The sequence below is a fragment of the Betta splendens genome, chromosome 12 (assembly GCF_900634795.4).
Source record: "Betta splendens chromosome 12, fBetSpl5.4, whole genome shotgun sequence".
NCBI classification, from domain to species: Eukaryota; Metazoa; Chordata; class Actinopteri; order Anabantiformes; family Osphronemidae; genus Betta; species Betta splendens.
In genome coordinates, this window is record NC_040892.2 from 1,158,065 (window position 1) to 1,184,799 (window position 26,735).

At 48.9% G+C, this 26,735-nt stretch overlaps 2 protein-coding genes across 17 annotated transcripts in view; one reads left to right on the forward strand and one right to left on the reverse strand.

Moving 5' to 3' along the window:
* The first annotated feature begins 319 nt into the window (after positions 1 to 319).
* LOC114866759 (coxsackievirus and adenovirus receptor homolog) lies at positions 320 to 21,606 on the forward strand. Of its 4 annotated transcripts, none has more exons than XM_055513482.1 (9): positions 320 to 462; positions 583 to 680; positions 1,291 to 1,460; positions 2,304 to 2,508; positions 4,393 to 4,545; positions 4,678 to 4,800; positions 6,201 to 6,477; positions 6,564 to 6,728; positions 8,759 to 9,999. In XM_055513482.1, the coding sequence occupies exons 2-9, from the start codon at positions 587 to 589 to the stop codon at positions 8,970 to 8,972; spliced, it is 1,401 nt and encodes a 466-aa protein (XP_055369457.1). In that variant the 5' UTR covers positions 320 to 462; positions 583 to 586; the 3' UTR covers positions 8,973 to 9,999. The 4 variants fall into 4 exon arrangements, with proteins under 4 accessions (XP_055369457.1, XP_055369456.1, XP_029024733.1 ...); XM_055513481.1 differs by lacking the exon at positions 8,759 to 9,999 and adding an exon at positions 21,362 to 21,606 and having other exon boundaries at positions 368 to 462; XM_055513480.1 differs by having other exon boundaries at positions 436 to 462; positions 551 to 680.
* The window catches only part of vav2 (vav 2 guanine nucleotide exchange factor), a 102,844-nt gene continuing 85,828 nt past the window's right edge, over positions 9,720 to 26,735 (reverse strand). For 3 of the 13 annotated variants that reach the window (XM_029168874.3, XM_029168876.3, XM_029168881.3), the window contains 23 exons: positions 26,161 to 26,229; positions 25,372 to 25,472; positions 21,604 to 21,703; positions 20,724 to 20,819; positions 19,708 to 19,776; positions 19,529 to 19,615; positions 19,024 to 19,112; positions 18,740 to 18,872; positions 18,440 to 18,454; positions 18,176 to 18,285; positions 17,992 to 18,093; positions 17,064 to 17,152; positions 16,751 to 16,764; positions 16,600 to 16,618; positions 16,209 to 16,336; positions 15,386 to 15,457; positions 15,240 to 15,301; positions 15,028 to 15,144; positions 14,392 to 14,479; positions 14,197 to 14,320; positions 12,045 to 12,134; positions 11,459 to 11,613; positions 9,720 to 10,950 (listed from right to left, as the gene is read on the reverse strand). In XM_029168874.3, coding sequence (XP_029024707.1) covers positions 10,903 to 10,950; positions 11,459 to 11,613; positions 12,045 to 12,134; positions 14,197 to 14,320; positions 14,392 to 14,479; positions 15,028 to 15,144; positions 15,240 to 15,301; positions 15,386 to 15,457; positions 16,209 to 16,336; positions 16,600 to 16,618; positions 16,751 to 16,764; positions 17,064 to 17,152; positions 17,992 to 18,093; positions 18,176 to 18,285; positions 18,440 to 18,454; positions 18,740 to 18,872; positions 19,024 to 19,112; positions 19,529 to 19,615; positions 19,708 to 19,776; positions 20,724 to 20,819; positions 21,604 to 21,703; positions 25,372 to 25,472; positions 26,161 to 26,229 — 1,977 coding nt within the window. In that variant the 3' untranslated portion in view covers positions 9,720 to 10,902. Of the gene's footprint in view, positions 10,951 to 11,458; positions 11,614 to 12,044; positions 12,624 to 14,196; positions 14,321 to 14,391; positions 14,480 to 15,027; positions 15,145 to 15,239; positions 15,302 to 15,385; positions 15,458 to 16,208; positions 16,337 to 16,599; positions 16,619 to 16,750; positions 16,765 to 17,063; positions 17,153 to 17,991; positions 18,094 to 18,175; positions 18,286 to 18,439; positions 18,455 to 18,739; positions 18,873 to 19,023; positions 19,113 to 19,528; positions 19,616 to 19,707; positions 19,777 to 20,723; positions 20,820 to 21,603; positions 21,704 to 25,371; positions 25,473 to 26,160; positions 26,230 to 26,735 lie in introns of those variants that run through there. The other 10 variants (XM_055513462.1, XM_055513463.1, XM_029168883.3 and 7 more) reach the window with 9 other exon arrangements.

A 26,735-nucleotide genomic window follows, 5' to 3' on the forward strand; every position in this document is an offset into this window, starting at 1 on the left:
TCACTTGAGACTCATGTTCTCTCTTCCTCTTAGTCAGAAGTGATCTAAATGAATTATTTATGTACTCAACATTTAAAATAATTTACACTGAACATAGAAGCATTGTGTTTAGTTTTCTAGCACAGCTCAGTTTTGTTCAATTGTTAGAAACTCTGGATCATTGATTTGATGTGTTTGTTTGATTGTTTGTTTTTCTTTTCTGGTCATTTTTTTGTCAAATTTTTAAACATACTCTTCAATCCATTTCATTGTTTCAACTGTGGTGCAAACAAAACACAAGTATTTGGCCAAGTGAGAGGGAGCAAATACCAAGGAAACATCCTGGGAAACAGGTAAAACAGGTGTTGCCGTCCAATCAGAGGCCTTTCTGCCAAACGAGGAGGGGCTCCCTGCTGAGCAGGCACAACAGCCCGCTCCGTCCTTTGTACTGGATGTGTGTGTGGATCTGAGAGCTCCACTCAGGTAAAACTCACCTTCCTTTGACGCTGTAGCTGTAATGCTACGTAGCTAGCCGGTTGCATGTGCTAACCTGCCTTTCTGTCATGGTCAGTCAGTTTGACCACTTGGTTTAATCTCAAACAGCGCTATGTTGGGACACGGCTGCTGTGGCTGCATGTCTGCCGCCTTCTGCCCATTCTGCTTGTGTGCCTTCCTGTTGTGGGCTGGGACTCTGAGCGTAGGTACAGTATTGATGCACACACTCACATATGCACGTACTGTAACTGTGCTAACGTGCTCTCATGCTGGACTCCACGCAGCATCTTTGTTTAGCGAGCTTGGTCTCATCGCCCCTCAGTGGTGTGACTTTCCCCATGTTACCATGGCGCTCACAGGCGTCCAATCAGGCCAGAGGACGAGTGACTCCCTGATGTTCCAGGGATATGAGCTCATATGTGTTTGTGTATGTTTTTTCAGGCTTGTTATTCATTACAGTGATTGCATACACATGAATAAAATGTACTTTGTGCCTCTACTCGCGTACACAGTTTAAAACCAGTACAGTACAGTAGGTGCATCATACAGACACTGACACAATTACATCTAATATCACAGTTGTGCACTTCTCAAACTAAACAGTGAGCAATGTGCTCTTTAAAGGCCAATTTAGCTGTTGTGTGTAATTTTACATTTTCTATCGTGAGCTAATTTCAGTCAAGCGACGGTTTGAAGCCTCTTGAGCTTCACCATGATCTAAAGTGGATGAAACAATGAAGGACGTGCAGGATTAGTTATTTTGCTGAAGGTTTTCTGTCTAATATATAAAATACATAATTCTGAATTTCTTTGAAGAGCATGCACAAGGTTTGCAGGTGATGTCCACAGGACCACAGACCGTTGTCGAGGCCGAGGGCGACAGCGTGACCGTGGGCTGCATCTACACGTTGAGCCCCACGGACACCGGAGAACTGGACATCGAATGGTCTGCGGTCAGTCCAGACACAACGAAGAAGGATCAGATGGTGAGGGGTCACAGAGGGGTCACAGAGGGGTCACAGAGGGCTCAGAATGTCTGTGCATTCAGATGTTTGCATGCGTTTTGGAAACTGTGGAAGTTTTTCTAATCTGAATAACTTTTCAGTAATTTCAAAGAGAACTGGGTTTAGCCGACCTGCTGTGCACTTACAAGAGCAGCAATTCAGAATAATAATTGGGAGAGTAAAAAGGAAAGCTGCCTACGTTTAATCCTTCTCAAGAACCTTCTTTAAAACTATCATGATGTGCCTGCGCCTCTTTAGGTCTAATTCAGAATTGATGAAGCTGGAGTGCAGATGAACTCTTAGCACCTTTTTAATTTCACAGGAATTAGTTGTTTATCCCGCGTGGGCCTTTTAAATGAAATGACTCGTTAGTGTTGGAGACTTGAAAGGATGCGCTTTCTTCCTCATCTCTGCCTGAGGCAGCACATATTTTATCGTATCAAGTGGACCAATTGACCAGGTTCAGTGACCAGCTTAGACTTGACTGAATATGTGGAGTTTAAACAGAATATTCTGCCTTTCGTGCACTGATCTGTTCTCACAGTCAGAGGCCACAGACCTGAGGTCATGAGGCAGCAGGCCTCTCTGTGCGGCCCTAAACCCCATAGTAAACCTGGTCCGTGTTGCAGTTAAAACGTAAGAAGGATCTCTGCAGAAGTCAAGTGACGCAGGTTTCCACATGGCATAGCAGATTCTCTGCAGATTGATTGATTGATTTATTGAGCCAATGAGCAGACAACAAATTGGTCAGTCCAGTCCATAGAGCAGACTGCAGTTCCAGCTGTTACATTACATGTATGCTTATTTTGGTCTGCTTTCCACTAGCTCCTGTCCTTTTCTGGCGGCACCACATACCTCCATGGCGACCAGGCTCAGGCCAAAGGGCTCAGCTTCGCTGCTCAGGACCCCTCCATGGGCGACGCCTCGCTCTCCATCGCTCGGCTGTCGTCTGCTCACGCCGCGACCTACCAGTGCAAAGTGAAGAAGTCCCCTGGAGTGGACACGCGCAAAGTGTCACTGGTGGTAATGGGTAAGCCGAGCCCGGATGCATGCGGTGGGAAACGCGTCACATGACTGCATTACTGATGAGCAACGTCTCAGGAAGCTGCTGCTGTTGTGTGGAGAGAAAAGGCTGCTGTGGTTTTATCCAAGAACAGTGGAGCCGCACGACGTCCCTCCTCTCGGTCCCTCAGTGATTTGTGAAGGTCAGTTTTGTTAAAGGTCACTTGGGTGCCAACAACAAGTAAAGTAATGGCATTCTCAGTGTCTGCTGTGATAAAAGCCTTTTACCAGTCACGCTTTTTTTGGAAAACAACAAAACCTGCTGCCTCACTTCCTAAAGTCGCTAACTTTTTTAGTGGAGTTCATGTGTTTTATTCTATATTTGCTACAGTATCTCAGCCTTTAGTTTCCATCAGTCGGTGCACAGAGGTCAAATTAACAAACAGCATGAGCGGGGACGTGGTGATGTCACCGTTGGGACCCCTGTGATGGAATGAAGTGACCAAAGGAAAATGGCTTTGTCTGAAAGTGACACTGGCAAAGATTGAGCAGACTGAAAAAAGGCAGCAGTAATTTGAAACGACACTTTACGCAGAGCAATTTGTCAGCGTTCCGTTTTAAAATGTGCCAAAGGGGTGAAGTAATTTACTTGATTCTTGTCCAACTCGCCCTGTTTGAGGAGCTGGAGAAGTAACCGGGGTGGAGGAGGGGCGCCTTTGGTTTTGGCACATTTATTTATCAGGATTTCGAGGCCGAATGCAGTATTTTTACTACAGAGATAATTTGTGAAGCAGAAAAATGATTGGCCTACTTTCAAGGAGCCTCTTGTAGAATCAAAAGGACCACAGAGATGATCGGAACACTGACGTGCTAACGAGGCAGCTCCAGCTCCGGGTTCTAAGCTCTGAGCAGTCGACGCAGGTGGTCCAGCACCGGTTTCACGTCCTGCTCATAACGCTTGAATCACTTCCTGTAATTAGATTAATAACAAAAAAGCGGTTCCACGCACAAACGGCCGCGTCAGTGTTGTTCATTTGTCACAACTTTGAACCAACATTGCTTCTTTTGAATTAATCTCTTATGAGGGTCCGTGGACCGTAAACTGTGGCAGTGACAAATGACCACGATTGGCTTAAAACACTTTAGCTGTTTTTCACAATCAGAGTCCAAACTAAGATGAAATGAAAAGAATAATAATGTCCCACAGAAAAATCCTTTTTTCACACTGACTTTACATTAGTCTTATTGTTTAAGATAAAGTGTCGTTTATATACTGATTATGTTTACTGTTCTAAGTCTGTGTCTCGATATAATATGTAACTGAATATAATGGATTGAGTTTAGAATAGATTTGAGCATAATCACTGAGTGTGAGACGGTTATAATTGATTTTCCTATGTGTGACTGCAAATATCTCTCAGGTCTGAGAGCAAAACACTCAACCAGGTACAAAAGCTGCATCGCCTCCACCTGAAAAGCAGCAGATTGTTAAATAACTCGTAGCAGCTCAGCCTCACATGTCAATAGAGCCCAGAGTGTTTTCCTGCCGACAGCAACAAACAACACATTTTCTGGGCCTTTGGACAGATCCAGGAAAAGAGACTCAGAAGAACCAGAATCGAAGGCTTGGGCAGATGGTTGTTGTGCTCTTTGTTTTGTTGTGGTATTAAAAATGAACGCATGCTTAGATTTGTGACTCGTGGTTGAACTGACCTTCGGGCAGATTCTCCATGAGCGTCATGAGAAAGAATCAACCATGTCTGAGTCACTGCTGCTTCCACCACCACACAGTTAGAACTCCCCCCCCCCCCCCCCCCCCCCCACACACACACACACATTATACTGAGGTGAGCATTCACTTTCAACAGACAGAACAGAAATGGCCCATTATGCGTGTGCTGTGTGATTCCAGTGAAGCCGTCGGTGCCTAAGTGCTGGGTGGAGGGAGGGGAGCTGGTGGGAGAGGCCGTGTCTCTGCACTGCAACGCTGCAACGGGTTCCACTCCCTTAACGTACAGGTGGAGGAGAGGGGGGGCAGAACCCGTCCCCGCGGCGGCCGTGCAGAGTAAGTGTGACCTCTGCTGACGTCACCATGCTACTGCACATCAAAGCTGCTACTGTGTGTGTGTGTGTGTGTGTGTGTGTGTGTGTGTGTGTGTGTGTGTGTGTGTGTGTGTGTGTGTGTGTGTGTCTACAGACAGTGTAACCGGGGAGCTGAAAATCAGCATCCACTCGCAGGCTTTTGCAGGAATCTACATGTGTGAAGTGAACAATGCTGTTGGAGCCGAGCGCTGCAGAATCAACCTGAAAGCTAACAAACGTAAGCAACTGCCACAGTGACATGCACGCGCAACACACAAGCATGTGCACACACATTACACACATACACACGCACGTGCACATATACACACAGACAAACACGAACATGTAAACACACACAAACACACACACACACACACACACACACACACGCACACACACACGTACATGAACGCACACACACGCACACACACACGTACATGAACGCACACACACACACACACACACACACACACACACACACACACACACACACACACACGCACAGGCACACACTCACACACACGTACATGAACGCACACACACACACACACACACACACACACACACACACACACACACACACACACACACACACACACAGTCCAGAGCACCGAGCGCGGTGCTTCTCTGCTTCCTGCTGCTGCTCAGTAACGTCATCAGTCTGTTATGAACGGAGCGAAGGCTTCGGCTGCTGCCACTTCCTGCTGTTTAGCTGCACTTGAGTCAAGCTGAAATGATTCACCTGCCATGTAACAAGCCTTAAACTTTATAAAGTACACACAGAAAGTAAGCGGACGTATTAATAACAGCTTATCACCTGTTATACAGTCAGCTGAGTGTGTATAATTGCACGTTGAAATAACGCTGCAATTAAAAGTCGCTGGAGAATTCTCTTAAATGACGACAATCTGCTCTGAACACGAGAGAAACCACCGAACACAGAAGACGTCGACGGCGCTGGGAGCAGCAGTGATTCAGTGGGAGCCATTAGAGGATAAATCAGCAGTGGGCCGGACTCAAGCGGCAGCGCTGCGTTCTGGATCCATAAAACCACTGTGTCTTTGTGCCTGGTGATGTGTGGAGCCAGACCCGTCCTCCATCACGTCCAGTCCACAGCTCCTGGTGTGAGCGCTCCCATTTTGGCTGCAGGCGAAGAATCATTCATTTTCATGGGGGTGGGGGTGCACCCGAGGCCGAGCTCGCCCTTTGTGAGCTGAGGAAAATACTCAACGATACAAGGAGTTAGAGTGAAGCTGAGTTGGATGAAGCGACTAACAAATAGCCTGATTACATGGAGGTGCTCAGTCAGTAAATACACCTACAGCAGCAGCTCAGCCCTGGAGTTTCAGCACTACGTTCTTAATGCCTGGTTAATTCTGTGGTTTGTAAATGGAGCTCCTGGAGAGACGTTATTATTGCTGACAGAAACTCCTTCCAAGCCACAAATCATCCCATTTATACTAATGCTGAATGAATTCCGTGGTTAATTAAAACTGCCTTGCATTAGCGACGGTGCAGGTCTCCCCCGCGTTCCTTTGACCCGTTACCGGTCCTTGTTTCACCGCCCGTTCTCGTCTTGAGTCTTAGCAGCTACAATGTGAGCTTTATAACGCGCTGGAGCTCATTGTCATCGTGCAGGGCCACAGGCTGCGCGTCCTACAGCACCTCCTGTCTCCTGCTGCTGCTGCTGCTGGTTCCCTCCCTCCTCCTCCATCACTGCTGGGATGCAGCTCCTCCTGCAGCCGCTCACCTGTGATGGACTCGCATCACGCTGCCGTTCAGCAGACACGTCTGCGCCCGCGGCCGCTACCGGCTACGTGCATCAGCGCGTGGGGCGTGTTCTGATGAGCAGCGTGATGAAACGGTCAAAATCCAGTTGGACAAACAATACTGCGCAGAGCATCCTTCTCACACAGTACGTCTGAATGGACCAGGAGGCGACAAGCTGATTGTTCTGTTCTGACACATGCAGAAATGTGCAGTGTTTCCACTTCTGCGCAGTGATTCTGGCTCCGCTGTCTCAGCTCCAAACAGGGCGGCCATGATGGTCGGCACCTCCGTGGGCTCCCTGCTCTTCTTCTTCATCATGTTGCTCTTCCTCGCGCTTTGTTACTGGAAGCTGAGCAGCCGACGCCGCTATGAGAAGGAGTTCTCCAACGACATCAGGTACTGACAACAACACATTTAGGCAAAGTGATGTGAACCAAACCTCATCTAAAGTAAAACTGTTCACTATTATCACTTTAAAAGCACATTAACTGTGTGTGAAACTGTTTCTGCAGCTAATAAGTAAAGCTAAACCTGGTGGTGAGTTGATCTGCAGAAATCTGGGTCTTGATTAAGTCTCGTCTGATGCTGAGCGCTGCTTTAGCAGATGTGGGTCATGAATCAGGGGGGGTTTCTGGTCACTAGTCGACTGCCAGGCTGATCACGCGTCGTCCACATGGAAAACGTAGCGTGGGCTACTTTTCTATTCGCTAACAGCGCTAATGTGGCCTCTCATTTCCCACGAGCTGTGTAGAAATCCCATTATGACTGGTTTATTTTCCCAGGTTCTGTCCTATATTTGAGAGTGAGCAGTTGCCAAACAACCAACACAGACTCTATAAGTTTCTGAACCTCGTTACCAGTAATTAGTCGGGTGAATGAGGCCTTAGAGCTGAAGAGAGGAATGAAAGGGGGACTTTTTGTGGAACTCTCCTCCTGAAACAGCTTAAAGTATTCTGGATATTCATATATTTAATGGGTGAAAGCACTGCCAACAGGTTCTACATCACAGCTACTCCTTGGTCTGAATGCTGACGTTTTACATTCACATACAGTACACATGTTTAGTACGATACAGTGAATTCAGGAACACTTGAACTTCGTTTTAGTCCAAACAAGTCTATCTCCTTTTAAAACCCACCATTAGTTTGTAGTTCTACAAAAATCACAGAAAGAAAACGACGGTTCAGGGACGACGCAGGGTTGAGCTACTCAGATTCAACAAACACATTAAGGTCTAATTAGTGAGGAGCAGCTAAAGGCGAAACACTGTGCTGTGAACATGAAGGTCTGAAAACCAGCACAAATATTAAAGATTCCATTGTTCAGGCAAAGTGCTGCACATAAAAACAAGGAATGCATTCAAGAACAAATGACTTCACAGGTTGACACCTGTTTTAAGGCACCTTGATCCCTCTCTATTAAACAAGGTCCGAACATTTGAAATACTGAGCTAAAGTGGAAAATCTGAATTCTTTGCTCAGAATAGTGAGGTTCCAGTTTTCTCCTTCTCAAAGTGGTGTAGGTGAAGTTTGCTTCCTGCCTCAGAGTTGAAGTCCAGAGTGACGCTGGCTGCAGCAGAGGCTGCAGATCACTCACGCTCACGGCCATGTTCTGCAGCCGACCTCCCGTCCTGATCTCCCACATGCTCTGCAAACGGCGGCGCCCCAAAACGCTGGAATCCTGTTCCAATGCAGTTTGAAAACAGCCCACGTGCTTTCAGAGTAGACAGGAATGAAAGCAGTGTCAGCGTGGGAGGACAGAGTTATGTTTAAGAGACAGAGAAGCACTTTAAGCAAAGATCCTGATACGAGCAGCTCCATATCAGTGACATACAGGAGTTGGACTCTCAATACAATGAGCTGGCAGCACAGAGGGAGGCTCATAAAAGAGATGATCTGAGCCCAGAGTTCCTCCTCAGCAAAAGTTCACATCAGTTCAACGCTATGAAGAACCAAAAGCCAGAAAACTGCTTAATAAAAGAACAAAGTTTACAACAAAACAAGCTCAACTGTGCAAATTCTCAATGACCGTGGTTAAACAATTGTTCCTTAATTTAATTTGTGCACACTCCTGCTCCCAGCGGACGTCTTGTTGCACGGCAACACACTGAATCACTGGCCAGAGAGGACAGCGCATTGTTTCCATCCAGCGCCGCAGAAGCTAATTTATTCCGTTTAGCAGCAGAAGTCGCCTCTGCGACAGCACGGATCCCAGCTGCTCCGGCCCAGGACGGAGGGAGGCAGGATGCAGAGAGGCCTCGGGGCGCTTGTAGGCAGCCAAGTTGACATGGGAGTGTGTGTAACGTGTGTAACGCGTGTAACGCGTGTATCGTGTGAGAGCGGGAGCTCTAGGAGAAGCTTGCACACGAGCAAAGGCAACTGAAGGCCGTGCTTTTGAATAAATGGCTTTGTTTTTCCTCCAATCAGAGAGGACGTCCCGCCCCCTGAGAGCCGCCCCGTCAGCCGCCACGAGGCCGCCAGTCAGCGCCCGCCGGCGTCGTACCGTCCGGTGGACGGGTCCGACCTGAGCTCCTTCAGCGACGTCTACACCCCTCCGCCCCCCCGCAGCCGCCTCACCCCTCCGCCCCCCCGCAGCCGCCTCACCCCAGAGTACGACAGCAGGCGCGGATACGTGGTCTGAACCCAGGCTTCCTGTGGAAGTAGAAGCTTTGAAGCCAGCGTGGACACGTGAGGAGTCTGGTCGGAGTTTAATTAGCTGGATTCCAAGTTGGGCGACGATGCTCTGATAACATTGTGAATTGTTAATTACTTTAAGATAATCCTAGTGACATAATGAGAGGAGATAAGACTTCCCACAAGCAGGTGAAAGAAAGAAAAGCTGATCTTCAAATTTACAAAACGGAAAAATAACGTCAAAGTCGCTGAACTGGGCCCTCTTGAATTTAAACATATAAAAAGATTCAGTCTCAGATCTGAGGCCAAAAGAGAAACATTTATTCCATGATAGACCTCATGTGGAAATACCATAAAAAGTGGACACAATGAAGCACTGATAGGAGATGAAACATCCACATGCAATGGGTTTGTGTCCACTACATAAACAGCGACCCGACTCCACCCTCAGCCTGGAGGCCCTGACCCCCCCCCCCCCCCTTGGTCCTTGGTTAGTCTGATCAAAGTTTTGGATTATTAAGTACTGAATGTTTTTAACTATTATTTGTTTTAATTTTTTTCATTTAAAGACAAAAAATCAGTGCAAGTCAATCAAACATGAGCCTAAGATGGAACCAGAGGTCATAGAATGAGTAAAGAAAGCAGCCTGTGATACAAATCACCTTATCTGAGGAGCTGTTCATTGAGTAATGGCTGGACGTGAATGACGACATGCGGCAGCAGCCGCTTTTAGAGTCAGCACATCATGGACCACTCCTGTTTTATGCTTTAATCACCACATCATTCTCATTCACATTTAAATTCTTCTGAATCTGCATGGCACCAACCTGTCTCACTCATGTTCTGTAAACCGATTAACAGTGAGGGGAAGGACACGAGTCACCTGATTATCTGTAAAAAAACGATGATACTAAGGCAATGCACAAGTACAGTCAGACTCCAAGCAGACGCGAAATGATGAGAAACAACCTTGGTCCAGTTTTAACAGAAAAACCTTCTGTGCAATTAAAAAAATCCAACAGTGAAACGATGAATGCAGAGATATGAACATGTTCTTGTTCCCTTTTGCAAATGTGAAACATTGAAGCTGAGTGAACTGTGTACAGTGTGTTGTTGCTACAAAAGCCTCCGCGGTTCCCTTTGGATCCAGACGCCGGGGCTGAAGTGAAGCGTCCCCAGTTTGTTCCACTGGTGTCTTTTAAAAACAACGCGGATCCTCCTGGTTTCTGCTGAGAGCGTCCTCCGTCCATGACTTGAATGCATCGCCACGTTCATGGCTCCAAAAGGGAGCGAGCCGGGTTCTGCACTGGTGCTGAGGTCCAGTAGCTTCAAGGCACCGCACCCTGCGTGGGTCTGTGTCTGTGGGCCGCACACGCGCACATGCATACATGGACCAGTCCAACCAGTCAACACAGTCCACTCCCTCCACTGGTGTCAAACCTCAAGGCATCGCCATGACGACTAAGGCAAAATCCCTCAACAGTAACACACGGCGGGTTCTTAGCTTTTCTTTGCTTTCACTTCCCCGCAGTAATTATTAGTAATGATAATAATCTCTATTCAATAAATTATCTATACTGTACAATTATTTCACCTCGCATAAACATCAGAGCCGGAACATAAAAGTATCCAGTTTTTTTTGTCCTCAGTTCAATAGAAATCTCTGCAGAGCACGTGGACGCCGGCGGACAGCGAATCCAGGCTTCTTTCCTGAACAGAAATTAAAGCGGACACCCTGAAAAGAAAACATCCAAACAAAAGCAAAGCCGATGCATAATTGAAGATAGAGGAACGGGCTGGAAAACGAGCATCCAGCAAAACCCACGACAGAAGAGGAGCTCGTTTTTCATTCTCCTGGAGAGAAATGGGTGACTTTTCTCTGAGAACAGCATAGGACGGTTCCTGATTTGAAGGGAGCCAGGCCGCGGCATCCAGTTTTACTGCACGCCCTCCTCATCCACGTAGGTGGAGGGAAACCATCCGATCTGGAAGACACGGACAAGCATGGACGTTAAAGCCTCTGTATCACTGCACTCCGCTCTAATTGGCAGGAGCATCTGCATCAGTGCAGATAAGTATATCTGGACTCAAGGCTGCTTCAAACACTCCTTCAGCCGTTCCTAGGCAACAACCTCCCCGACTCCTTGAAATGCATATGGTCAATATTGATTTAACTTAAGCTGTGCCAGCGCGCGCATTAATTAGAACACACTGCTGAAACATAAATGAACCATGTTGCTGATCACTGACTGTCACAAAGGGAGGATGCAGTCAGATCTGAGGGATCATTAAAGGATCCTGTGGTCTGATTCTGAGGCTCCTGGAGCTCTGTTTTACATGTAAACAAAGCAGATAATTCCTGTCGTCTGGAGCTATTTGAATGGCGCTAACGGTTACGGGGCCTGTTGGAGCGTGCTATAACATTAGCATGAGCTCAGCCGGTCGTGGACATGACTGACTTCTGGCTGCAGATCCAGTCCCAGCTCCACTCACCCGTCCGTTGGCCTCTCCCTTCCACCAGCCCTGGTCTCCACCGATCTTGCTGTAGATCTTCACGATGTCGCCTTCTCGCAGCGACAGCTCTCTCATGTCCCGAGCAGCGAAGTTGTACCTGGCGACCGCCGTGCTGACCACCCGCGGAGTAAATACTGGAAATGGAGCCTCAGTTCAGCACACATCACCGCGTAATGGCTTCACTTAAAATAACCAGTGTAATAAAAAGGCATCTCTAGGCGTGAGAGGGGGATTGAGGTGGACGAGGTCAAACTGGATGTTGTAACAGTAATTAGTTGGGGAGAACGAGCAGAAGGACGACGGCCAGGATGACACGCTGTAGTAACACAGTGACAAACGAGCACGATGGGAAAGGACACGTTGTTTCATCACAGCAACGGAAATTGGTTTCTTTTCTTGATTTAATGAGGGGAAAGTCATCCCGGGATGAACCCAAATGCTCCCGTTAATGAAAAGAGCGCCAGAGAACAGAAGTAATGAGGACGGGAGAACAGAGGCTTCATATGGAATTACAGGCGGTGAAATGCAGGGAGGACAGGAGCTGGAGAAGAAAGAGAACGAGTACCTGACCAAAAGGGAGCTGAGCTTTGAGAAGAGGAGAAGTTGAGGCCCTGCGGACTCAGGAAGGAGAAGTTGTAGGAGGCGCAGGTGGCTGCTGAGAGGAGGACACACAGAGGAGACATGCAGGCATGGGCCCAGAGCAGTTAACCTGTTAACCTGTTAGCCTGTTAGCCTGTTAGCGGCTCAGCGCTGGTGACGACTGAGAACCTGATGGGCCACAGCTTCTAGACTGACCTCAGACCCCCTTTAAGTGTCTATGTACGAGTCAGGAGGGTTCAGTGGCCTGGGGACGAACAGAAGGACGTCTGCTTGACTTCATTCATTATTATTATTGTGTGTCTGAGGTGGCAACGGTTGAAGCTCTGGGCCTGAACGTTTTAACAGCTTTTCAGAGGAATAGTAGCGATGTCCAGTCAAAGCCCAACGTGCTGCCGGTCCCTGGATTATGCTCTCGGCCAACGGTCCTCTGTGTGGAGGGAGGTCAGAGCCACCAAGATGAGGCCGAGTCATGGCGTCATCTGCAGCGGCGCCTCCATGAGGCGTCTGAACCCCTCCAGATACAACCTACCTGCCTCCACAGCGCCTGTAGGTCAGTCAGTCATCAGCCTCAGCCTCCAGCCTCAGTCATCAGCCATCAGCCATCAGCCATCAGCCTCAGCCTCAGCCTCAGTCATCAGCCTCAGCCTCAGCCTCAGCCAATAGTCATCAGTCATCAGCCTCAGCCAACAGCCTAAGTCATCAGTCATCAGCCTCAGCCATCAGCCTCAGCCTCCAGCCTCAGTCATCAGCCATCAGCCATCAGCCTCAGCCTCAGCCTCAGCCTCAGCCTCAGCCTCAGCCTCAGCCCACAGCCCACAGCCATCAGCCTCAGCCTCAGCCAATAGTCATCAGCCATCAGCCATCAGCCATCAGCCTCAGCCATCAGCCTCAACCTCAGCCACAGCCTCAACCTCAGCCCACAGCCATCAGCCTCAGCCTCAGCCCACAGCCATCGGCCTCAGCGTCAGCCTCAGTCATCAGTCATCAGCCTCAGCCCACAGCCTCAGCCTCAGCCCACAGCCTCAGCCTCAGCCATCAGCCTCAGCCATCAGCCTCAGCCATCAGCCTCAGCCATCAGCCTCAGCCTCAGCCAATAGTCATCAGTCATCAGCCTCAGCCAACAGCCTAAGTCATCAGTCATCAGCCTCAGCCTCAGCCATCAGCCTCAGCCATCAGCCTCAGCCTCAGCCAATAGTCATCAGCCATCAGCCATCAGCCTCAGCCTCAGCCTCAGCCTCAGTCATCAGCCTCAGCCTCAGCCAATAGTCATCAGCCATCAGCCATCAGCCTCAGCCTCAGTCATCAGCCTCAGCCTCAGCCATCAGCCTCAGCCTCAGCCTCAGCCTCAGTCATCAGCCTCAGCCTCAGCCCACAGCCATCGGCCTCAGCGTCAGCCTCAGTCATCAGTCATCAGTCATCAGCCTCAGCCCACAGCCTCAGCCTCAGCCTCAGCCATCAGCCTCAGCCATCAGCCTCAGCCTCAGCCATCAGCCTCAGCCATCAGCCTCAACCTCAGCCTCAGCCCACAGCCATCAGCCTCAGCCTCAGCCTCAGCCTCAGCCCACAGCCATCGGCCTCAGCGTCAGCCTCAGTCATCAGTCATCAGCCTCAGCCCACAGCCTCAGCGTCAGCGTCAGCGTCAGCCTCAGTCATCAGTCATCAGCCTCAGCCCACAGCCTCAGCCTCAGCCTCAGCCTCAGCCATCAGCCTCAGCCATCAGCCTCAGCCTCAGCCATCAGCCTCAGCCATCAGCCTCAACCTCAGCCTCAGCCCACAGCCATCAGCCTCAGCCTCAGCCAATAGTCATCAGTCATCAGCCTCAGCCAACAGCCTAAGTCATCAGTCATCAGCCATCAGCCTCAGCCTCCAGTCATCAGCCTCAGCCTCAGCCCACAGCCATCGGCCTCAGCATCAGCCTCAGTCATCAGTCATCAGCCTCAGCCCACAGCCTCAGCCTCAGCCTCAGCCTCAGTCATCAGCCATCAGCCTCATCAGCCTCCAGCCATCAGCCTCAACCTCAGCCTCAGCCATCGGCCTCAGCGTCAGCCTCAGTCATCAGTCATCAGTCATCAGCCATCAGCCTCAGCCATCAGCAGCTGTCTGGGTGTGGCCCGTACCTGGTGAGCGCGTGCTGCTCCGTGGCAGGGAGCGCTCCCTGGCCTTGTAGGGGTATCTCAGCGTGGTGTCCAGCAGCTTGAAGCTCTCCTTCAGGGAGTGGCTCTGGTAGTACTCCACCAGCTCCTGCGGGTCCAGGAAGGCACAGACTCAGACTGAAGCAGCGGCAGCTCATGAGCGGAGGCAGCAGCACTCACCAACAGGCTTTCAAACTTCTTGGCCTCCGTTATGTGGATCCAGCTGTCCTTTTCTACGACTTTGATGTGTTTTACTTCATCGTTAAATCTGTGAAGGACAGAGAAACCAGAGAAAAACGGCTGTGATCGTTGCTGATGGCTCCACATTCCGGCCACGAGGCTGCTCTATGAGGAGTCTGAGGACCTGAATGAACACTCCCAGAGTGGATGCTTCTAAAGAGGGATCCCTGATCTTCTACTGACTCTGTTGCTCTGTTAGTTACTTGTTACTCTGTGTATCTGCAGAACTAATGAAGGTAAATGAAGCTGACTGCGACTCGTTTAACTGCTCCCTGCAGCAGTTTGCACCTGTCATCAGAAGTTGAAGACAACTGTGCAAAAGCCTTTCTGCTTCAGACACGTCACTGTTTGACAGCTCGTAAATTATCTGTGTTTGATAGAAAGCTTTTAGAGGAAATTCATATAAACAAATTAAAAAAAAATCAATTAGTGAGAGGTAATTAGCCCGAGGTGGAAGATGCTGGGAGAAAAGCTGAGTCTGAGCCTGTGAGAGGTTGTTGTTTTTAGTTCCCCTGGAGCTGTGGGTAAAACGCTTCCTGTGAGATTCTCCCGTCCTGTCAGATGTGAAACACTCACTTGATGCTGATGGCGAAGCGCTCGGCCTCCGCCGTCCTCTCTCTGATGAGATAGGTCCCGCTGCTGTGGGATTTCAGGAGGTTGTCAGCCTGCTGGCGCTCCATGTTCCCCGCAAACCTACAGAGAGTAAACGCCGTGACCTCAGCATATAAAGGGAACGGCTTCAGTGAATGCACTGATGACTCCTTTTAACCCACACGCGGAGGTCGTACCATGGGTATCCATAGTAGTCTGCTTCCCTGGAGCACTGCCTGCTGGAAAACGACTGGAACGGCTGAGAGAAATCACAGGCGATGCCGTCACTCGTCTGTTACATGGGAAACTGACTGCATTAGAAGTGTCTGCATCCATGACGTACCTTCGGGTCCAAACAAGGCTTGACACAGGAGCTGGGGAAGAAGCCGGTCTTCTGGCTTTGGATCAGCTTCCCCTGCAGCACACGAATGAGGAGCAGGCGTTAGAGGGGATCCGACCCGGACGCGGTCGACGCGTTTGTCGGGTTGAGCTCAGCTTCATAGGAACGCTGCCACCTGAAGAAATCCCTCGCAGCGTTTGACACGGTTCCAGAGCGATAAACCAACAGCGCGTGAACTAATAGTTTCAGAAAGACGCCCTGATCCGTGGGAGAAGCCTCGTGATAAAAAGCTGCTAGTGCGTCAGAGGGTGATTCAGCCGCAGCGTCCGGCGCCCGGAGCCGGTGTCACATCGCTCTCCGTCCGTCCTGAATCACATCACCAGGAGGCAGGTCCAGCACCGCAATCAGCCGCTAACGCTAACGCTAACGAGGAAGAGAGCCGCAGACCACAGTTCTAAAGGCTTTTACAGATATAACTGATGACTGTAGTCACATTGTCTCCTTGTTCATCATTCTAGTTTGAATCAACATCCACGTTTAGAAGCTACAGATTATTTGCCTGTCATTTAAGACTTGAGAGTTGTTTTGACAAAGGCCTGAACAGGCAGAGACGTGTTAATTACAGCCTAGTGAGATCCGTCAGCTCTCACACACGCTTGGTTACTGTTTATGTCAGAACGAGGTGAGGACTGGAAATCACTCTCGGCTCCATTGTCTCCAGCCTCAACGTCTGACATTAGAAGCATGTGGTGGCTTCAACGCGGCCTCAGCCACAGACAGTGTCATACACAGCTGTATGACAGTGATGGAGGGTTTGATGCTGTACCTCCCACCACGTGGTGTCTGGATCGCCCTTCAGCAGCTCGATGAAGTCCCCCGTCTGAAAACACAGCGGCGTCTTCCCTGAAGGTGACGGCGTGCCGTGGTAGTTCCTCACTGCCACCATCTTTGGACCTGGAGACAGAAGCGTGCTCTAGTGGTGCAGGTGGACAGAGTTCAGGATTGACTTTAAACTGGATCTGATATGAGGAGGAGGAAATGTCTGGAGTGTGTCCACAACAGAGAAGACAAGGGCTGGGATAAGGGAGGAATGGAAGGAATGTTGTTTGTCTTTCATGTACTGGGTGTGTCCACTAGATGGCAGTAGAGGCCTGTGTCAGTAACAACCAGGGTTCAGACAGGGCAGCTTCACGTCTCCATGACAGGAGGCTTCTTACCTGAGGACATCCCCGGTTCCTGAAAGAGAAATGCATCAGCTGTTAGTGCAGGTTACACTTGTGTGATGCAATGAGGGAAGCTGCTGGTATGAGGGTAATCAGATTTAGAGGAGGAGGATGATAATCCAGGCCTCACCAGTGTGATACTCACCAGGTCATGAGGATCTGGAACAGAAGACAAAAGAAATAAACACTCAGCATTTTAGTGAAACTGGCTGCTGTTATTGTCAAGAGATGAACTTAGGATGAACAAAACGGTTTGTTTTGCTGGACTTTGGTTTTAGTATTTGTATGAAAACTGAAGGTTCAAAAACAAACAATGGGTCAGAAACAGGCTTTGCTCATTACAGTGTAAAGAACCAGACATCCAAACGCAATTGGAAAACAATGTCACAATGTCATGTGTCACTCGAGCGCCTGCAGCTCACAATCAGGCTTTCTATTGGATCGGAGGAAACACCTACTGATTTTACAGATGGTGATCACTTCCAGACACTCCTTGTGTGCTCCGGTTCCACAGCGAGAGCAGTAGTAGCCCTGGTAGAAGATGCCCCTGGAGGACACACACATCACTAATGCAAACAGGAAACGTCTCAGACACAAATTGAATTGTATATGTACAAGCCACAAGGGACCCGCGGCTGCTTAGTATAATTCTGTGATGGAGGCTGCACATCCTGCTGCATCTCCATTAAACATGCGTGGATTCTGTGATTCCAGCTGTAACGCACGCTGGAACGCATCACACTGTGCCACGTTGAGCAGTACGTGCCATAAATCACGCTGGGTTCCTGTGGGGCTGCAGTAATTAGCACCTACGCTCCCTGACGTCCATGGCTCTGAATTTAGGTCAGACAAATGTGTGTCAGAACAGAGAGCGGAGCTGAGCGGCTGAAACGGCGGACGCGTGGACGGGGTCCTGTCACACGGACGCGTGGGCGGCGCTAAAAACACCGACCGCCGCTGGTGGCGTCGGCAACGAGCAGCTGGTGCCAAAGCATGCTGGGATTTAAATGTGCTCGTCAGTAGCTCACCGAATGTGGACAAACAGCATGCATGAATGCATGAAACGCTGAGGATCCGTCCACAGGACGCTTCGTTTGAGCCACACGGCGCTCAGAGAGTGAAAAATTCTATTCTTTACTCAAGAAGCACTTGTTTTTGAGAGCGCTCCTCATTCATATCATACATCATCATATTTTACATCAGCAGATCAGACGGTTGCTCAGATCATCAAACTTCATAATAAATGCAGCCCGATGTAACAGCACGTGAAGCATATTTACACGAGTTCTGACAGGTCCTTGTAGCAGAGGTCCTTGGAAGGTTTGCATGAGTTCATCATTCATCCATTATTCATCACCAGCGTCTTATCAGTCATCAGTCATTTACCTCAAGAGCATCTTGCAGGCGCGACAGTTGGTGTTTTTATCGAACGTGTGCATCTGGAAGTTGTGCTGGTTGGCGGTGGCCCGGTCCGGTTTGATGTTGGACCTGGAGTTGGATGGTGACAAATGAGACGGACTGGAGGCAGCGAGGTCATTTACTGAGCTGCGTTCAGGAGCAGCGGACTCACATGGCCATGTCGAACTGCTCCATCCACTTCCTCTTGGTCTCCTCCGTTTTACAGAAGAACTGGAAGCCCTGCTTCCCCTGCAGATGGATCAGGTAGAAGCCGTACGACCACTGGGGAGGAGGAGGACGCGTGGGGACAACGGCACAGATCACACAGGGGACAGTTAATGTGAGCGTGAACGGGATGAAGAGGCGCTCGCATGCGTTAGCGCCGCGTGCAGCCACACAGAAGACCATGACGTCGGTGAAGGCGGCTGGAACTTACCATTTTCCCACTCGACTGGTCGGCATGCAAAAAGAAAGACACCAGAGAAAGACCCAGTTACTCATGCAAACACGGACGGACACATGCAAAACAGCGCCTGCTCCGACCGGCGGCGCCACAGTTTCATGAATCCCAAAGTAACGCTGCGTTTCCATGACTTTTGCAGCACGAGGGAGCACGATGCATCAGGCATGAATTACTCAGTGTCAGAATTAGTGTCTGATCAGACCAACGAGCCGAAGGCAGCGCTCATAAGAATCACCAGGATTCGCAGCAACGGGTTCTGATCCGTCTTCTTACCTTCTTCATGTCTCTGTTGTTCATGGGGTCGTCCGACATTTTATACGACTGCAGCTCAATGATCTCTTTGAGCTCGTAGCTGTAGCCTTTCCTCTTGCAGACAATGACGACTTTATCAAAGAGGAAGATGTACCTGGCGTCGCGCACACAGACACACACGCACGCACGCACGCACGCACGCACGCACGCACGCACACACACACACACACACACACACACACACACACACAGTCAGTGATCGTCCACAGGCCTCTGCTCGTTCTGCTTCCAGGGTTCTGACTCACCGGTCCTGTTTGGTTCTGTTGACGATGGAGCAGACCTTCAGCTCGCCGTCTATCTTGGGCCGACCGTACTCCTCCAGCTTCACCTGCTGCTTAGGTCACACACACACACACCACACGTCAGTCCACTGGACCCAGTTAGGACGCTGCCACACACAAACAAGCTGATCCTTCATTTTCAAACTAAATCCACAAACAACTTTGTACAAAGTCTGTACTGAATCAGAGGCTCATGAACAAGTCAAAGTTTCAGACAGCGAGTGAGCAGAAAGGGAGAAATTAGAAGAAGACAGAATGTGCACGCATTTAAACACAAAGTCCAAAGGTCTATTGTGCTGTTTGACAGTAGCCTGACATCAGAACATGACCAGTATAAGCTGTAATGTTAGAAACCAATGCAGAAACACTAAAACATTGTTCTGCAGCTTTTCAGGACATAAGAACATTAGTTTAAACCACAGCGATTGCAACTGTGCTTTTAGGTCGGACAAACAAACAGAGTACTTACAAGGTTCTCTATAGAACTTTGGAATTCGCTGATCTTCTTCAGCGTCTCGTTGTCCCTCTTGACTTCGTTAATGTACATGGCCAAGTCCTGAGGGAGAGACACGCATGTAAAGCACTCAGAGCCATAATAATATGCGTTAGTATCATGTGATTCTATGACACCATGTCTGTGTAGCAGACCTGCATAGCCTCCAGTGCCTCTTTGAGCTGCTGTCTCTCCGGTCGGTCAGTCGAGTGACTTAAAAGCTCCTGCAGATCAAGATTTTCATTAACAAACATCTGAGCTGCAGCATCTGCAACAGCGCCAGTAAACAGACGCTAGCGTCCAGCGCTCATTCTGCCTCAGTAACAAGATGATATTAAACGACTTGTCCCCTGCAAACCACACTGACCCCTTTTAATGCCAATCAATAATAAATATGTTACATCCTCTGAAGGGGCTCAGTTCTGTCTCCAGAGACACACGGTAACGGATCAGATGTTGTTCAGCTGCCGTCCAATAAAACCAGTCTCGCTTTTAGTCTCTCCAGTTCTGTCTGAAAAACAAATCTCTGTGTTTTCTGTTTTTCTAAATTTCAGTACATTCATTAACAATAGATTCTGAACATTCTGCGTCTTTCCTGGAAATGTTCATTCCAACACTGAGCCGTCGTTAGTGCTGTGATTGTCCTTCACGGGCTCCCATCAGCTCAGTCAGGGGGAAACGGTGCAGTTCGCCCCATCAGACGCTCATTTGCTTTATTTTTATCCCACGACTTGCTGACTCTGCAGAATGTTAACAGTGCGTTTCCACCTTCAAAGCCTGGTTCAGGAGCTGCTCCTGGTGTTATGGTGTTGAGCTGTGGTCACACCATGACTGAACAGGAAACTGTGACACATATACGTTAACTGAAAACGTGCCCTTTGGCAACACGCACACAAACAAATCCAGACTCGTCGGGATTTGCCCCCGAGGCTTCAGCGCCATGTTTTACTGCGAAGCTGTGGGAAGCAGTGAAATGGGCTGCGTTTAATCTGATTTCTTCACGCTTGACTCGACCTCAGTGCTGCAGAGACTGTTGCTACGGAGAAGCGGCAGCTGAGTCACCTGACGTAAACACCTGCCTCCACCCCGACATCAGAGGCGCATTCATATCTCATGCAGCAAGGAGCTGCATGAGATAATGCTGACGCATGCATGCATGAGTGGACTGTACCTTCAGTAGTAGGTGATACTTCAGCACCCTCTGCATTGGAACCACCAGCAGATCCTGCAGCTTGAACTTCCCCTCCTGCACCTTCATGGTGCATTCCTGCAGAAAACGGCACGAGCGGCGCCGACGTTAGGACTTTTCCCCAACAAGCGTCCGTGTGATGTTTCATTCACTGCGTTGTTGCTTCCACACATTCACTCCATTAACAACAATGAGGCCAGTTTATTCTTCCAGGGCACAAAAGCTCTGTCTGTGCCAACCATTCGCTCGCTGCGACATTCCTCAGGCTAATGAATGAACTTTCCCCTGACTCCATAAGAAACCGGCCTTTGTGCACCGCAGGTGTTTCTTTATCCACTTTCTAGAAGTCTGGAGCAACAGGCACAGTTCAACACTGAAGCTGTTTCATACGGTCACAAAGCTGCTTTAGTGTGAGTCAGAGGAAGCTGCTGTAACTGTTCTATGCCACAGTCTATTCTATGGAGCATCGTCCAGATGTGGAGGAGACAAACATGATCAGATCCAGAATCACTCTGGAGGATGAATCCAGAGCTGCATGTGGATATTGAACTTAGAAATTACAACTAATTCAATCACACAAATGGCCTTTGTCTTCTTTGTGTCATTTTCCACATTCACAGCGTCGACTGGAGCCCAGCTCAGCATCAGCTGGAGTTCGGCCAGTGAAGCAACCAGAGGTGCGTGTTCGTAGCAGGAACATCGTGCTGCAGGATGAAAAGGCACCACATGCACAGTTCCTACAGGCCTCATCCTAATCACAGCGCACACAAATACATGCCCTCAACGTTGTCCAGCGCTTCGACTCATGTGAGGTTGTTCATTGACTTTGTCTCCACCTGCTTCAGCGTGTGTTTGCGTTTACCTCCACTTTTATCTTGACATCCTCTCGCATTGCTATTAGCTCATCCAGTGTCTTCTGGGCGTTCTCCATGTGGCTGCAGTACTGCCCGTAAATCAGCAACCTGATAAAAGACACAAAAACAGCCCATCCAAAAAGCAGTTACCAGCTGATCATCAGTCAGTGGATGGGAACAAGGCGAACACTGCACAGGTGGTTGGTGGCTCAGTTAGAGCGCTGGTTTGAGGAGCGGAAGGTCTAAGCTTCAAACCCACAGACGAAGTGTCCCTGAGTGAGACAGCTCCCACCGGCCGCTCCCTCAGGGTTACAGGTTCACATACGGGGAAATGTCTCCAACGTGGGATTAATAACGTTCCATCATATATTATTATAAATGTTACATTTAACAGAAATGTTGGGCTCAACCACCCTGCAATCACAAATATGTGAAATAAAATATAGTTGGAATACAAAGAAAGCTATTTTGGGCTTTTCCTTATTTCTAAAACATTGTAAATACGTCATATCTTTGTATAAATGTAGAGACAGAGGATGCAACTGTGCCCTGGAGCCTGTGCATTCATTTCACCATTAAAAACACAATTAGAGAGGCCGCTCTGAGAGTCATCTGGCACTATGGGGGGTCATGTACATTAATATGTGAATAGATGTATTCTGGTTAGAAATACATGTGAGCACCATGAATAGCTAATGATGCAGTGTTTGGAGGGACAGCATCCTCCTGCCGACACTAATGAAAGACGCCGCCTCCTATCAGCGGCTTCGCAGAGTTCCTCTTATCAGCAAGTGGGGAAAAAAATCTGTAATTTCAAGCAGTGAGGATATGAGAGCTGTGCTCATTAGATGGTACAATGGGACTGTGACACAGATCCGTGGGTTCAGCTGGGAGCGAGTTCAAAGTCACGCTGCCTGGAGGATGCCGCTGCACATTCGTCTCACTCACTCCCTCACTGACTCAAAGTAGGGCACTGGCATGGCGTTAAACCCCCAACCCTGCGACGGAGCTGGCACTCCACAGTCCTAATCTGAATCTTCAGAGGGGGAGGGGAGGGGGTGTATTTCAGCCTCCCAGAGATCTGTGATGCTGCAGCAACAGTTGTTCTACTGCACGAGTCGTTGTGAGGCAGATCATGTATGATCATTAAAAGGCAGCACATCAGATTTAAAAATGACACCAAGCATCGGCACCTTTAGCTTTAGAAGCTTCTCACAAAACATAGGAAATTATTAATTCAGCTCCACTAGTGATGGATATAAACACTGAGCATCACACTTTGCCAGAAGTGGAAATCTGGGATTATTTTTTCGACTTTAAAGCAGCCTTTCTGTCACAGCCATCGTCAGACGCCTCCACAGCAGAACTGCTGACTGTAGTCACTGAACAGTGGAGTTCGTCTGAGGCCCCCTGCTGTGAGGACTCTACCCCGGCTACACACGGGTTCACCAGGCCCTGATTAAGCTGTGAGCCTCATTCTGTGAGACGGCTCCTGCTCCTCCAACAAGGAGAAAGTGACGTTAATTGGAAACGTGATCGCTTTTAAAGCGAGCGGCGCAGTGAGGATCCAGGATCACATGACAGAGGCAACAAGCTACTGGGACAGAGGGAACGGGAAGAGACGCATCTTCCTGGTTCCTGTACTGCGGTTGGACCTTCCTCTCATTGCTGTCTGCTCGCTGCCCTGCTGCGCCGGCAACGTTCTTAATGAGGATGCTGTCGTGCATGTTATTCCACAGGAAATGCAATTTTGTGTAACTGCACCCAGGGCCTTCACCCCGACCCTCGGCGAGGCCGACGCAGGCGAGGAGGAGCGCTCCAGCAAAGCGGAAGTGACAGGCTGTGGAGGCAGCTAATACTCTGTGACACATGGCATTGGGACCCCCTCACCTCCACTCAGCAAATCCAGCACACAGCAAATGGAGGGGAACGCGGCGCAGACCCCAAATAAAGAGGCTCATAGCGTGGCCATGATTAGCTCTGCAAGCATGTGTGCGAGCCAGATTACTCCGGAAATGAGTTGGGGAATGTCACAAATGAGGACGTCGCCACGAGGGCACTCAGACGCCTCTTTGGTTCATGGAGCCTCCTCTGAGAGCACTTCCCGCTCAGCCGGGCTCTGGCTCTTTAAGAACGGAGGGCGAGCCGCGATAAACCCCTGACATTTCCAGCGTTGGCATTCAGTTCAATGACAAACAGAAAAAAGGCGCTTTTCATCTTATGCACCAACACCAGAAAAAAAACAATACAAGCACATTGTTGTAAAGGTCAGGGAGCCGTACAAGCACAGATAACCACATTAATTATGCCAAGCCAGTTCTTCAGAAAATGATCAAGATGCCTGCGCGCGCGTCCGTCCAACTCCCCGGCTCCCTGTTGTTTATCGCCACCAGAGACGCCTCATAATACAGCAGGTCAATCACACAAAGCCTGAGAAGAATCACACCAAAAATAACCCCGCTGCTGTTTGAATGCTGCAGATGGTCCGTCATCAGCAGATCCAGGGTCAGTGTTTAGATTTCATAGATAAAAGAAGTGTGCTGTGGTGTGAGGGCTCCACCCCCTTGGTTTCAGCCACAGCGTGTTTCAGCTGTTATCACCTGCAGCCCCACAGAGTTCATGCAGGACGACCTGCTGACACATGCAGCCTGTTATCAACAGGTGCCACAACACCGGGATGCAGGAGAACAGAGGCAGAAGATGCTCCGGCAGAAACTGTGGCTCTGATTCCACAGACTCTGGTGAATAAACTGATCTGAACCACGGAGGCCGAGTCTCTGAACACACGACTTTCTACCTGGAGGTCTGTGCGTCACATTGTGTGCACATTACTCTGCTTTATTTAGTGTGGAGCATCACAGCAGATCAGCTTGTTCTTGTTTTCACTGGGTCTGAGTTTAACCAGCTGCAGCACATGTAGAGGCCTGTAAAGAGCCTGTGAGCTGCATATGCAGACGAACAGTTACAGGTGCGAAGGATGAGGGGGTGTAAAAGCGTGTTATCAAGGTTTCTGTGCAGAGGAATATAATATGCACTTACGCATGCAAGAGTAACACACACACACACACACACACACACACACACACACACACACACACACACACACAGTAATGGCTGTGTCGTGTGGGCAGAGTGGCTGTTTATGGAGCCATGAACAGGCCAGAACCTATCATGGCCGTCATCACCATTACCTATCAAACTCTCTGCAGGGAGGCAAATCATCGCTTCCCCACGGCTCAAATTATCCACACGCGCTCAGCAGCTGAGCAGGACGGGGATCCGTCCGTGGAGCGGCTGCGAGAGCCGTGCTTCCTCAGGTCTGGCCACAGAAATCCTCAGACGAACGCACAGGATAAAATCTGTGACCCGTCTGAACATTTGCAGCTTGAATTAATATTCCTTAAAGTCGTTTGCACAAAAAGCTGAACGGAAGCCACGCTGCTTTCAGCTGCTGGGGTTCAGACGCGATGAGACTGTACAGTACAGTAGCTGCGTCACATTTGATCCCGTTGTGGTGGTTGAAGGAGCAACAATTGGTTCTCTGCTGCCTCAGCCTTTCTCCTAACATTCATTGTTTTAATTGTCATGTCCCTTCAGCACTAATCCCATCATCCCTCTGGCCCATCGGTGGATTTGTGCAACTTGGAACAAACTCCACAGTTTGAAGGCAAGGAAAAAAATCCAATAAATTATTTTTACAGCCATAAATTGATGCACGTAGCTGTAAATGAATAATGAAAAACATCACATTATGGATTCGTACAGTCGTTACGAACCTTTCTTTGAAGTCCAGGAAGATCTTCCCCAAGCCGCTTCCTCCACTCACCATGTTCAGGTCGATGGCTCGCAGGAGAGCGAAGTGGACTTTGATGACGTCCTGAGTAAAAAAGAAAAACACTTTTAGTCCAAACACATTGTAAAGTCGCAAACTGTAATTTCTATAGTACAATACTCCTCGATATTTAAATAATTTGTTGTCGCTGTAAATAAAGTTCCGACCATACAGAAAACCTGGCTGCTTATTTATCGCTTCCTCTGAATACATTTTTGCGTTTTCTGGCAAATAGTTGACACACAGGTAAAAAAACAACAATATTTTCTTAAACAACTGGCCTCCGTCGCTTTTAGCAAACATGAATGATCATCCTTTTTTGGGTTAGGACGTGCAGTAAACACATGTTGTGAAGGGGAAACAACCATGAGGCGGATTTGCATCATTGAACCTGCGTCAAAGCAGACAAAGCCAAACGCTTCTGGAGTTGATCTAATACTGATGCTTTGATATTGATTTTGTTTTGAGGCGATTTCTTGAACCATTGTTAAACTTTGACTTCCAAAACAACAGAAAGCAATTCAATATTTTATTTCCCTCCAATGTGATGGAAGCACTGAACCGTGGGATCTCCGTCTCTGCGTTTACTGAACTGTGCATTTGTTAACGGCCTTAATAAGCGTTCGTACATCAGGGCCTGTCATTCATCCACTCATCCACTCATCCATACGTTCATTGGATCATCCGCTCGGCGTGAGGCACAGCGGCGCCTGATCAATGTCAGTCTACTCACCTCCAGGTTCACAAAGATGGCCTCCATTTCTTGCTGACTCAACACTTGCTTCAGTGGGATCATGTAATTCTTGGAAAGAAAGCACAACGTCTTTCGTGAGTAAATCTCTCTCACTAAAACGCCCCATAAAGAACATTGCTTTATTTTGTGGCCGAGCTTTTAGCAGGTGCTGAAAAACGACAGCACAAGTGAAAGTTAAACGCAGAAAATCGATGCAGAAGACAAGGCAGCTTTTAGAGGAAGTTAGTGCACAGAAGAAAAGCCTGCTCCTTGTTTTCTGCTTGTCACATTCCATCATCATAATAATAACAAATAGATCAACTAAGAAGCAATGAAGAGATTATAGGCTTTATTAACCCCAACTCAATTAAGCTTAACGAGTCCTCTGATCATAAGAAGGTTATTTATTCTAATTTAGTCTCGTGTTGCTGAGATGTGGGAATCACAGGATGCACATTTAGTTTAATGAAATTAGAGAAGTGGATGATTTGTGGCATTCCATCAAATCGTGGATGAAACTGATGCGTTGGCAGCGCTGCTCTGAACAATGGCTCCTCCTCACGCTGGTGTGAGAC

What these genes read in the sequence shown, in the direction of transcription:
- LOC114866759 (XM_055513482.1), top strand. Translation starts at nt 587, where the DNA reads ATGTTGGGACACGGCTGCTGTGGCTGCATGTCTGCCGCCTTCTGCCCA. An exon ending in AGTGTCACTGGTGGTAATGG is followed by an intron (nt 2,509 to 4,392) that starts GTAAGCCGAGCC and finishes GTGTGATTCCAG; the next exon opens with TGAAGCCGTCGGTGCCTAAG. An exon ending in CCCCGCGGCGGCCGTGCAGA is followed by an intron (nt 4,546 to 4,677) that starts GTAAGTGTGACC and finishes GTGTGTCTACAG; the next exon opens with ACAGTGTAACCGGGGAGCTG.